At 45.1% G+C, this 13343-nt stretch overlaps 1 protein-coding gene across 1 annotated transcript in view; it reads left to right on the forward strand.

The window, feature by feature from the left end:
- Positions 1-10414: 10414 nt before the first annotated feature.
- FNTA (farnesyltransferase, CAAX box, subunit alpha) overlaps positions 10415-13343 on the forward strand; it is a 35748-nt gene continuing 32819 nt past the window's right edge. Inside the window, exon 1 of the mRNA XM_074209058.1 lies at positions 10415-10664. Coding sequence (XP_074065159.1) covers positions 10483-10664 — 182 coding nt within the window. The 5' untranslated portion in view covers positions 10415-10482. The remainder of the gene's footprint in view (positions 10665-13343) is intronic.

The raw sequence follows: 13343 nt of genomic DNA on the forward strand, positions 1-13343 counted from the left end.
CCTGTGGTGCTGCCTCAGAGACTCCACTTCCAAACTCAACAGCAGCCCAAATCAGAGAATCTGTGCTAATTCTAGCCCCTAGTTGATATAATATATCTCTTTCCCCATAATATTGTAGGGAGTCCTTCAAACTATGAAAGGAGTGACTGTCCCTGCCTTATCTTCTTTTCTCCATTTCAAGGGTTGACAAATTTCTGTTTCTTGTCCACCTCCAATGCCTACTAGATTAGTATAAGCAACCTGCTTAGGCCAAGCATGTGGCCAGTTTTGTGTGGGGAACACAGTCCGATCTTCCCCAGTGTCAATCAAGCCTAGGAAAGCAATTCCTTTTACTTGGATAACACAAAGAGGATTTTCTGAAGAAATCATAGTTGTAAACTTCATTTCATTGTGGTTTCAGTTTTGATCACTTTTTCAACTCACTTTCCTTCCTATTTATACCAGACCTTGAAAAAAACACATAACTGAGCTATGCATTGGTGCTCATTTATTTAGCTATCATCATAATTAGCATTCATTATTGCAATAGAGAAAATTTCTACACTCACGTGCTTTACTAAAAGTATAATGTGAAGATACTCTGGATCCATTAATCATAAAGGGTGAATAATACTTCAGTAGAAGCATGTGGAGGCACCCTAAATTTCCCAGCCCTTTTGACCATCAATAGTTTGATATGGGTTGGCTTGCATTCTGGTTTTTCCATTCCATCTCCTGCAGGTCCTGAACTGTCATACCCCATGATTGTTTTTGTTGGGCCCCTGGAAGAAGGCCCTTTTCTTCATTTAAATTTCTGTCTACATTCTGATGCCCAGTCTCCTGTTTTTTCACACTTTGGGCATGGAGTTTTAGGATGATGTGCCCTGACCTTTCTGGATTTAGCTCCTTGGGTACTCCAACAAACTTTCTTTAAATGTCCAGTTTTTCCACAAACAAAGCAAGTCCGTTTCTCTTTATTTCCAATGCACATATTAGCAAATGCCTCTGTCATTAATTCTGTATGATACACCTGAGATCCTATTCTGTCACATCTTTGAATCATTTGCTCAGTAGTGGCATCCCTTCTTAAGCAAATCATTGCTTTCTGACAATTAGCATTACATTAGCCCATGCTAATTGTTTTTATTAATACATCTATTCCTGCTACTTCTCCTAAAGTTCTTCCTACTGCCTCCTGTAACTGGGCAAAGAAATCTACAAAATCCTCATCATTTCTTTGTGTAATAAGTTCAAATGGTTATTTCTTATCATTCTGTATTGGAATACATCCCCAAGCATTCTTTACACAAGTAGCAATTCTTTCATGTCTCTAACCTATCATGTAGTTGGTCTGCATTGTTGAAAAATTGGCCTGTGCCACTCATTTGTTCATAATATGTGGTGGCATTGGGACCTTGTGCATGCCTCAAAGCCAGTTATCCAAAAGACACATTGTCTGAGTGACAAACATGCTCTATCTGCTTCTAATTATTAGGTGTTAAGATGGAGTATGCAAGAGTATCCAATTGTAGCTGGACAAAAGATGATCTTGCCCTGTATTCCCCCACTGCCTTCTTTAAATCTCTGCTTTTATCTAATGACCTATGTCTTTGACTAAGGTTTCCTGGATTAAAAGGATCTGACTCCTCCATAACAGGATATGACTGAAACTCAGCTCCTAGATCCATCAAACTATCTCCCTGATCTTTTGCTTTTTCAATGGCCTTTTATACTGCTGAAAGCTCTTCTCTACGTGCTGTAGGGCTGATCCTAGTCTTTTCTTGATAATACTTCTTTATTTCTTCTGCCTCAGGTCATGGAGGCAAATGCCTTTACCTTTGTTTTCCTCCTCACCAACTTGTTCCAACTTCCTTAACATCAGCCCCATGGTAACTTTTGTTACCTTCTCCAAAGTCCTCTGCTCTGAGATGTCACCTAGTTGTCTTGCTTGTATCTGCTATGTCCTTATTCTGGACTTTACACAGATAACACTGCCTTTATTGTCCCTGTTTGGACACCAATATGTTGAGTCCCACTTCTGGACTCCCTCAATCTCCCCCAGATGAGCTTTGGAGGGGCAGGAGACAAGGATGACAAAGGAGACAAATACTCCATCAAGATCTCCAAGTGCTCCAAGTCCTCCAAGAGCTACATTTATTCACCAAAACACCAGTGCCTAAATATATTTCCAGTCTCTAATCCACTCTCACTCCTGTGGCACTTAGTAAGATAAGGCTCTGGTGTTCAAGGACAGTAGGTGAAGATAATTCACAATGCTCCCATACACAATGGTTCCCAACACTCACTTAATTCTGAACACTGGCTTCTAATGTTTTTACTCAACTGAAATTGAACTTTCCAAAACCCCTACTGACCTAGTTGCCAAATCTGCTTGAACTCCTTATTAATTACTTTCTTCCCTAACAATGTTATTGACATTGCTCTCTCTCTCTCTCTCTCTCCTCTCCGATTCTCCTATTCTCTTCCTTCTTATCTGATCATTCTTTTTTTGCTGTATTTTTGCTGCAGTATTGTCTACAACAATCATTTAAAGAATAAATACTCCCTATATTAGGGAATTTGCTTTCAAAAGTAGAAATAGCATTCGACTCGGTGTTTAAGATAAATATGGATCTGACACCTAAACTTGTGAACAAGGAAGAGAAAGAGAATTTTATACCAGCATCATTCATGAATATTGATGCAAAAATAATAAAATTTTGGCAAAGAGAATATATTAATAATTTTTTTTAAATTACAGGCACGTGGGCGGAGCCAAGATGGCAACAAGAGAGGATGATCTTTTGGGCGATCTCTTATAAAATTTATGAACTAAGGAATCTAACTAAATTTTCGAGAGACAGAACCCACAGAGGGACCCAGTGAGGCAGTTCTCCTACTCAAGGTAACCTAGAAAAGAGCAAAAAGGCTCTGCTCCCCTGGGTTGGAGGGGTGGAGAGCAAAGAACTCAAGCCTCCCAGAGGCAGCCCCAGGGCGCTGGGAGCTGTGGCTCACAGCAGCAGGGGAGTTTCCTGATCTATACCCAGGGGAGCACCAAGCACAACTTGGGGGGCCCTCTGCCAGAGTGCGCATGTGAAGCCCAGGCCTCAGGGCACAGAGCAAGCAGCATGGCCAAGGCAGCCCAGATCCAGGAACAGGAATCATAAGCCAGTAAGCAGGAGCCCCCAGGGCATGAGCCCATTGAGCTGAGGGAGGGGAGTGAAGAGAGAGAGACTGCTGAGCTCTGTCCTCTGCCTCTGGAACAGGACTCTGGGGCTCTGACCACATTCAGATCCTGATCGCATTTTAGGCCCCCCCATAGAACAGCAGGGCCCCCCCCACCTCGGCCCCATGGCAGAGGGGGGCGCTTATGGTCATTCACAGACCAGGAGGGAGGACAGAGCCTCACACACTGAGACCCTTGTGGAAGTGTCCCAAAAGCTCAGGAAGCACCCCCAAACCAGGACCAGGCTGGGAAAATGAGCAAGCAGAGAAACAAAAGGAAGACTATTGAGAAATATTTTGCAAATGAGCCCAAGAAGGATCAAAATATTCAGTCTGAAGATGAGGAAGCACAAGCTCCTGTATCTAAAGACTCCAAGAAAAACAGAAATTGGGCTCAGGCTATGACAGAGTTCAAAAAAGACTTTGAAAATCATATGAGGGAATTAGAAGAAAAACTGGGAAAAGAAATGAGAGAGATGCAGGAAAAACATGAAAATGAAGTCAGCAGCTTAGTCAAGGAAAAAAAAATGCTGAAGAAAATAGCATGCTGGGGCAGCTAAGTGGCATAGTGAATAAAGCACAGGCCCTGGAGTCAGGAGTACCTGGGTTCAAATCTGGTCTCAGACACTTAATAACTACCTAGCTGTGTAGCCTTGGGCAAGCCACTTAACCCTGTTTGCCTTGCAAAAACCTAAAAAAAAAATAGCATGATAAAATCCAGCTTAGGTCAAATGGATAAAACAGTTCAAAAAGTTATTGAGGAGAAGAATGCTTTAAAAAGCAGAATTGGGGCAGCTAGGTGGCGTAGTGGATAAAGCACTGGCCTTGGAGTCAAGAGTACTTGGATTCAAATCCGGTCTCAGACACTTAATAATTACCTAGCTGTGTGGCCTTGGGCAAGCCACTTAACCCCATATGCCTTGCAAAAACCTAAAAAAAAAAAAAGCAGAATTGGCCAGATGGAAAAAGAGATAAGCAAGTTCTCTGAGGAAAACAAATCCTTCAGACAAAGAATAGAACTCAGGGAGATTGCTGAATTGACAAGAAATCAGGACTCAATACTTCAAAACCAAAAGAATGAAAAATTAGAAGAAAATGTGAACTATCTCATTGAAAAAACAACTGGTATGGAAAACAGATTTAGGAAAGATAATTTAAAAATTATTGGAATACCTGAAAGTCATGATCAGGAAGAGCCTTGACATCATTTTCAAAGAATTACTACAGGAAAATTACCCAGATACCCTAGAAGCAGAGGGCAAAATAGAAATGGAGAGAGTCCACAGAACCCCCGGAGAAAGAGATCCCAAAAAACCAACCCCCAGGAATATTATAGCCAAGTTCCAGAACTCCGAAGTCAAAGAGAAAATATTACAAGCAGCCAAAAGGACACAATTCAAATATTGTGGAGCTGCAGTCAGGATCACACAGGATTTAGCAGCAACTACATTGGAAGCTCATAGGGCTTGGAATATAATATACCAGATGGCAAAAGAGCTTAGAATGCAGCCAAGAATCAACTACCCAGCAAAACTGCATGTCCTCTTCCAGGGAAAAAGATGGACTTTCAATGAACCAGGGGAATTTCAAATGTTCCTGTTGGAACGCCCAGAGCTGAACAGAAGGTTTGATCTTCAAATACAGGACTCAGGTGAAGCATAGAGATTGGAGGAGAAGGGGAAAATATGAGGGACTTAATGATGATGAACTGCTTGTATTTCTGTATAGAAAAATGACACTGTTAACACTCATATGAACCTTCTCAGTTAACAGAGCAGGTAGAAGGAGCTTTTATAGATTGAAGCACAGCTGAATTTGAAGATAAAATATGGTGTAAAAATGGAGTCAATAGAAAAAAGGGAAATATAATGGGTGAAAGAAAAAGGAGAGGGGGAAATAGGCCAAGATATTTCATATAATAAGATTTTTCTTTATTACAATGAGCTATTGCAATGATATGGAAGGGGGGAAGGCAAGGGGGAATGAGGGAATCTTCGCTCTCATCAGAGGTGGCTAGGAGAGGAAACAGCATATATACTCAATGGGGTATAGACATCTGGAGTAAGAAGGGGGGTGATGTGAGTGATGGAGGAGAGGATGGACCATGGGGGGGAGAGTGGTCAGATATAACACATTTTCCTTTTTACTTCTTGCAAAGGGTTTTGATTGGATGGCCTGTCTGGGACCATAGGGCCAGGTGGATGCTGGGCCTAAGGGGTGGTAGGGGGGCTCGGGACCTCTTGGCCCCAGGGTGGTAGTGGAGAAATATGAAAGGAGGGAGTTGCGATCAGCAATGACAAAGGTGGAAAAATATGGAAGTAACTTTTGTGATGGACTTATCATAAAGAATGTGATCCACCCTTGACAGAGTTGGTGGTGTTGGAACACAGACTGAAGCACATTTTTTATTATTATTATTTTTTTTTGGGGGGACAGGGCAAATGGGGCTGGGTGGTCTGCCTGGGGCTGCATAGCAGGGTGATCATTGGGTGTCTGAGGCCAGATTTGGACCCGCGTGCTCCTGGCTCAAGGGCCAGTGCTCTTTTTGCCACCCAGTCACCCCTACTATTATTACTATTTTATTTTATTTTGGGTCTTTTTTTTTTTTAGGTTTTTGCAGGGCAGTGGGGTTGGGGTGGCTTGCATGCCACACAGCTGGGTGATTGTTGGGTGTGCAGGTCTGTATTTGGGCTTGGGTGCTTCTGGCTCCAGGGCTGGTGCTCCGTCCACTGCGCCACCTGGCCATACCTACAATTATTACTATTATTTTTTTTAATTTTAATTTTAATTGTTTTCTTTCCTTTATTGCTCAAGCGAGTCTATATTTTTTGGGGGAGGGAGTATTTTGTTTACTCTTAAACAAGAATATTTTATTAATGTATAAAAAAGCATTATTTGTACAAAATTAGAATAAATAAATATTAAATAAGAAAATTACAGGCATGTTATTTTTTGAAAAAAGTTCAAAAGTTCAAAATATAAATAATATATTTGATGATTTTAATGTTTATTTAATGAGTTTAATACATATTTAAATTATAATTAGGAGGGGCAGCCAGGTGGTGCAGTACTTAGAAGACTAGTCCTGTAGTCAGGAGCATGAGTTCAAATCACTTACTAAGTGACCTTGGGTAAGTCACTAAACCTATTGCCTTGCAAAAAAACAAAATGAATAAATTACTATAAGGAATTTTCTTTAGTCCACTAATTAATGAGGAAAAGGTTTCAATTTTCATTAGTAAGAAGCTTTATTCATGCCCCTAGATTTCTTTGGAGTTCAGAATGATAAAAATTAAATATAAAAGATTAGTCTATTGCCAGATGAAAGGTGAGCCATAGATGAATGTGGTCAACCCCAGAATAACTTCCTCTTGTCCTAACTGTGACTGTGATCCTTCTTTTTTCATTTTCATAATCTGTAAAGTGCAATAATAGAACTAAATGATCTTTAAGTTCCATTTTATCTTTATCAGACAATCAAGAAACAATTTAACTTCTTACCATGTGCTAGGTACTACCCTTTCTATCACTTTTTAAAAAACAGATACACCTTTCCATCCACTTGCTGATGGAATATATCTCCCTGAGGGAAATAAATTGCTTGTTCCCTATCTCTGTATCATCTTAATCAGCAGTGGCTATCCAATAACTTCAACAGAAGGAAACTTATGTGTGTGTCTCAGATGGGGCTGCTAGTTCTCTTCTTATTCCCCAGCTTGGACAACTTTCCAGCAAATATTAGGAGTAAGAAATTAAGTAGTATAAGAAAACTACCATATTTCCCCATGTATAAGAGATACCCTTTTCCCAAAAATTTGGGGTCTAAAAACTGGGAGCTTTTTATATAATGGTTGTAGATTTCTTTTTTGCTTACATTTCCCACTTTTTCATGCTCTTTATGCTCATCATTTCATATCTGTTACCATAAATTAGGTTATGTTTTCCCACATTCTGCCTAGAAATGGCTCAGAAAATATTTTCATCCAGTGCTGTACTAAAGTTCAAAGTGATTCAGTTTGGGGGACAGCTAGGTGGCAAAGTGGATAGAGCAATGGCCCTGGAGTCAGGAGGACCTGAGTTCAAATTTGACTTCAGACATTTAATAATTACCTAGCTGTGTGACCTTGGGCAAGTCTCTTAACCCCCTTGTCTTGAAAAAACAACAAAAAAAAGTAGTTGCTACAACTCTATAGACTCCAAATGCAACTAAAATAGAATACCAAAATTGGTAGAGAGATGAAATGGTTTTCTTATGTGAGATAATTGAGAAATGTATTCTGGATTAATGTTACAAAGCTAGAAATCAGTTGTATGTCTGTTTTGAATTCATGTTATTGTTTTATGTTAGTATTGTGCTCATAGCTTCTCGAACTGGAATTTGTGGAAACCATCATATAGAAGTAAAGGATCTCCTGACTCTGTTTCAGCACTGCACTATTTTTTTTTTCTAGACAGGAGTTTCCCACTTAGTAGATCCTGAGCCTGACTTTGATATCTTGTAAATAATGTGAAACTCAAAACTGTATTTTAACATATTTTTATATTCTCCTTGTTTAAAGCTCTTATAAATGTTACCTTAGTTTAGAACAGTTCTCTCTAGATTTAGGTAGAGAATATGGCTTAAAACCTGTAGGTCTGATCTTCAAAAAAGTTCAAATCCAGGTTCAGATATTGTGTGACTGTGGACAAGTCACTTGGACCTGTTTGCCTCAATTTCTCTGTAAAATGAACTGGAGAAGAAAATTATTGAGGTTCAGGACAAAGAGAAGATCTCTCAAAAGAATCCAAACTCAGATTTCCTCCAAGTCAATCAAAGGACTTATTTGGGAAATCACTCTTGTAGGAGCAAGCTGTTCTCCCTAAAGGAAGACTGGCATTCAACTGAGGAGTGGATAGCTTTTTAAAGAGCAAAAGTACAGGAAAATGAGCTTGAAGATAAAAGAAAGGGGACTAGAGGAGAGAAGGCTTAAGGATGGAGCCAGGAGAAATGGACTTCAGGAAGGGGGGAGATCTATGTGAGTATGTTTTATTTATTTATTTAGTTTTTTTGCAAGGCAATGGGGTTAAGTGGCTTACCCAAGGCCACACAGCTAGGTAATTATTAAGTATCTGATGCTAGATTTGAACTCTGGTACTCCTGACTCCAGGGCCAGTGCTCTATCCACTGCGCCACCTAGCTGCTCCTATGTGGGATAAAACATATGAAGAATTCACCAATCTCTCTGACTCAGGAGGGTAAAAAAGGCTTAAATTTTAATTCCCAGGTTACTGGCCTGGGTTTCACTCTTGCCCGGTTGAGTATTATTTCCTGAGAAAATGAAAACTAAATGCCATAGAAACTCCAAACAACACTCAAATCTTCAGAGAAACCCCAAACAATTCACAACTTCCCTGAAGACTGCAAACGACTCTCAATTCTTATGGAAACCATAATACCTGGCTTCCTATGTAACATACCCAGTTAAAAAAGTGTGCTCCCCAATTATCTACTGCTGGAGTCTGGAATGTTTCTTCAATAAACACCTTCACACCCTTTCATTTGTCTTTTGTTGTCCTTATAACTAGACCTTCTGACTTTGTATTGGACCTTTCAACAGGTTACTACAAAAAATTCACTGGTTAGATTCTTTGAAGAAGCAGTAAGATAATGAGTTTCAGTAGAAGTAGTGGAATTAAGGAAAGAAGAAACAGCTACAGATGGGCTGGTGAGAGCATCAAGGACAGCTAAGAGGGAGGAAAGAGTATGAGAAAGTTATTTGGGGGGTCACCTCAGCAGCTTTCACAGGAAGGCAACTCCCCCCCCACCAAGAGGGGGCTAGCTTTACAGCAAGACAAGCAGCAGAACTAGTACACAGGATAAGTAGTAAAGAAGGGAAAAGGGTTTGGGGATCCCACTGTCCTTCAAAAGCAGAGGAGCAGCTCAACTGAGGAGTAGGTGAGCTTTAGGAGGTAGGGACATTTAGGTAGGACTCAGAGAGCAGAGATGAAGGGATGAGAGATATGTTGATGGGGACAGTGGCTCCAAGAGTTGAGATGACTTAGGGATACGATGATGAGTGGTAGTAGTTCAAAAACTTGATTCCTTCAGGCTAAGATAGGTATCCACTGTTTTATCAATAGGGGTTTGTCTTCTACCTGGGGCAGGGGGGGGGGGGGGGGGGGGGGGTGTGTGACAGGGATTTGCTGAGCCATTGCCAGACTGGGGCAAGAAAGTTTACTAAAAGTTGACTGACCTCTTCTCTAGCTCAAACAATGGGATGGGGGTGGGGAAGAAATATGGTCAGTGCAGAGGGTACAGATGAATAACTATAAAGCATATTTCTTGGTCCCATGTTTCCCCTACTTCAAGGTGATCAGAACCATGCAGACAGGGGGTATCAGCTCAGATACCCCCTGTCTGCAGGTAGTGGGGCTTGGCCAGAAGCTATTATCTTCTTGATAGGGGCGTCCAGGCTGGAGGCTGAGTCCTAGCCGGGGATGAACGTCCCTCACTGAGGTTCAGTAACCACATTCAAAATGGTCAACCAGTTGGGGCGGCTAGGTGGCTTAGTGGATAAAGCACTGGCCCTGGAGTCAGGAGTACCTGGGTTCAAATCCGGTCTCAGACACTTAATAATGACCTAGCTGTGTGGCCCTGGGCAAGCCACTTAACCCCATTGCCTTGCAAAAAAAAAAAAATGACCAACCAGTCCACTGTCTCTGCCAAGAAAGCCTCAGACAGGATCATCAAGAGTCAGGTATGACTGATACCATTCAACAGCTCTCTAGGTTTAGGCTTCAAATGGTTAATTTATGTTAAATAATTTCTGGCAGATATGCCCAAAATGCAAAGTATATTTTTTAAAAATTGAATCAATAGTTTAAAATTTTTTTTTCCCTCGGACAAAAGTGGGTTTTGGGGGGGGGGAGAGGGGGGCAAAGTATGGAATGAAACAAAGGATTTTCAGTGAGGCGAGAAGGCGGAGAAGGAGTTTCTAGAATATAGGTAAAGGATGCGGGTGGGTGCATTGGGGAAGGCAGGAGAGTGACAGGACGGGCGGGGGAAGGGCGCCCAGGCCGGGCACCGTGCGCGCATGCGCCCGTGCGCCCGCGGCCCTGTCGCGCCTTGCTCCCGCCCGCGCTGCACCGCGGGCGCCTTCCCGCGAGGGCGCTGAGGCTTCGGCCGCACGGCGGGGCTGCGCTCGCCCGGGCTGCGCTCGCCCGCGTCTCTATGGTCGGCGAGGCGACCGGAAGGGGAAGACGGGAAGGAGGCGGATAGAGGAGGGAGCCCGAGGCGACATGGCGGCCGCCCAGGTGGCGGCGGAGGCCGACATGGTCGCGGAGGGCCCTGCGGCCGGGGAGCCGGAGCGGCCCAGGCCCAAGCCCAAGGCCGAGGCGGCGGCGGAGGAAGTGGAAAGCGACTCCTTCCCGGAGGACTACGGGCTGATGCGCCTCGACTCGCCCACCTACGTCCTGTACAGGTAGCGGCCGCGCGGCGGCGGGACGAGCCCGCCCGGAGCCCCCCAGCCCGGCCCCGCGCGCGGCCCCGGCCCCCATCGCGCCGCGCGGCCGCCCCGCCTCTGCGCCCCTCCCCTCCCCTCCCCCCGCGCGGGCCGCCGCGCTGTCAGGCCCGGCACCCCTGGCCCCCGCAGCCCGGCCCCTGCAGCCCGGGCCCGGCACCCCTGACCCCTGAAGCCCGGCCCCCGCAGCCCGGCCCGGCACCCCTGGCCCCTGCAGCCCGGCCCCCGCAGCCCGGGCCCGGCACCCTGGCCCCTGCAGCCCGGCCCGGCACCCCCCTGACCCCTGAAGCCCGGCCCCTGCAGCCCGGGCCCGGCACCCCTGGCCCCTGAAGCCCGGCCCCCGCAGCCCGGCCCGGCACCCCTGGCCCCCGGCCCCCGCAGCCCGGCCCGGCACCCCTGGCCCCTGGCCCCCGCAGCCCGGCCCGGCACCCCTGGCCCCTGGCCCGGCCCCCGCAGCCCGGCCCGGCACCCCTGGCCCCCGCAGCCCGGCCCCTGCAGCCCGGCCCGGCACCCCTGGCCCCTGAAGCCCGGCCCCTGCAACCCGGCCCCTACACCCCTGGCCCCTGCAGCCCGGCCCGGCACCTCTGGCCCCTGGCCCCCCGGCAGCCCGGGCCCGGCACCCCTGGCCCCCGCAGCCTGCCCCCTGCAGTCCTGCCCCGGCACCCCTGGCCCCAGTACCCCTGGCCCCTGCAGCCCAGCCCTTACACCCCTGGTCCCCACAGCCCGGCCCCGACACCCCTGGCCCCGGCAGCTGACCCGGGGATCAGACTGATCCCTGGCGGGTGCCCCATCCCGGGCGCTGGCTCCAGGTAGCCTCGAGGAGTCAGAGTTGTGAGCACCAGCCCCAGAACCCAAATAGCCTTGTTTTCTGATTTTACTGATTTTACAGTACAGGAAGCCGGCCCAAGGGGAGAAGGGGTTGCCCAGATCCACCCAGGTAGCCAATTAGAATCTTCACTCGGAACCTGAGAGCCCCCCCCACCACTCCCGATGCTCCTTAGCTAGTAGTTAACACTTTTTAAACTGAAGCGTCCACCATCCTCCCCCGCTCAGGGATGGTTGGTGCCGTTGTTGTTGTTTTTACTGTACTAATGTTGTCACCGAGGTAAGGAACTTGTGGGGAGGAGTTTGTGTTTGAATCCTGGTGCCAGCCCCTGTGTGGCTTATGTTTTGTTTGGAAGGAGAAACAGGCCCCAAGACTTCATGGAATGAAACATAGCACTGACTCTTAGGGGCAGAGTGGGGATTCAAGATGCCCAGATACTTTTAGTTGGAAACAACTCTGACCCTTCTGGTATGTTCAGGGATCTAAGTGGTGGAGGGAAGTTGTGAATGCCATCGTGCCCTCTGCTATTCTGGATAAACCTCCTTTTTCCATACTCTTAGACACTCTTTCTTACCTGCCTTCAATCTATCTTTCAGATTGTAGGGTAAGGACTACTTGTATAAAGGAAAATTGTCTGGTGGAGGGAAGGGATGGTAGAGTAGAACTGGAGGTTCCTGGAGGGCAAAAGCAGTATATTGGACTAGACATCCTGTGATTAAGAATTCACTACCTCCTGAGTCAACACACTCAACTTTGTAAAAAACTTGTGTTTTTTTTGGGGGGGTGAGGGGTTTTTTTAGATTTTTTGCAAGGCAGTGGGGTTAAGTGGCTTGCCTAAGGCCACACAGCTAGATAATTATTAAGTGTCTTGAGTCCAGATTTGAATTCAGGTACTTCTGACTCCAGGGCAGGTGCTCTATCCACTGTGCCAAAGTTTTTCATTTTGTATTGTGGGACATCTATCTTCCTTTTGGATTTTATATTGACTGCCTCCCCACCCCCCCAAGCAGCACAAGTGTAGTCCCCTTACTTTAAAAGGGGGGGGGGGCAGCTAGGCTGTTTAGTGGATACAGCATTGGGCCAATTTCAGACACCAGCTGTGTGACCTTAAGCAAGTCACCTCATTTTGTTTGCCTTAGTTCCTCATCTGTAAAATAAGCTGGAGAAGGAAATAGGCAAACCACTCCAGTATCTTTGCCAAGAAAACCCTAGATGTGGTCATGCAATAACTGAAATGGATTGAACAAGCAGCATCAACACTGAAAATTTTTGTCATCTTTTAACACTAAAAGACATTTCTTCCCCAAGTGAATGTTCCCTTGTTCAAAGAAAAACAACTAATCCCTTTTATATATATAAAACGAGCCTGTGGTTTGTACTTACTCTTATTTCCTCACCAAAACTCAGAAATAAAGAAAACAGGTTGCCTAATTCAGTTTCACTTGGCAAGGTAAATTAGGATAGATTTCCTCATCTTGTTTGGATAGTTGTATTTAAATTATCTGAAAAGCAGATTCATGGCAGGTAGGAAAGGGATTCCTATAGTGTCTCCAAGAATGTGGAAAAAGGTGGCCACAAATGGTATCCATATCTTCACTCCACCACTTAGACCCCCCTCATATATCAGAGGGATCAAAGTTGTTTTTCAACTTGAAAGTCACTTGCTGAGGAGAAAAAGATACCAATCTTGGGAGTCAGAAGAGAAGATCTGGAATCTCTGTTCTGCTCTGGCATTTTTACATGCATGTGATAAATAATTAAACGCCACTTTTAACTATTATGGAATAGGCTTAAATAAATTGTTTTACAGTTTG

This window comes from Macrotis lagotis, chromosome 1, assembly GCF_037893015.1.
Source record: "Macrotis lagotis isolate mMagLag1 chromosome 1, bilby.v1.9.chrom.fasta, whole genome shotgun sequence".
Lineage (NCBI taxonomy): Eukaryota > Metazoa > Chordata > Mammalia > Peramelemorphia > Peramelidae > Macrotis > Macrotis lagotis.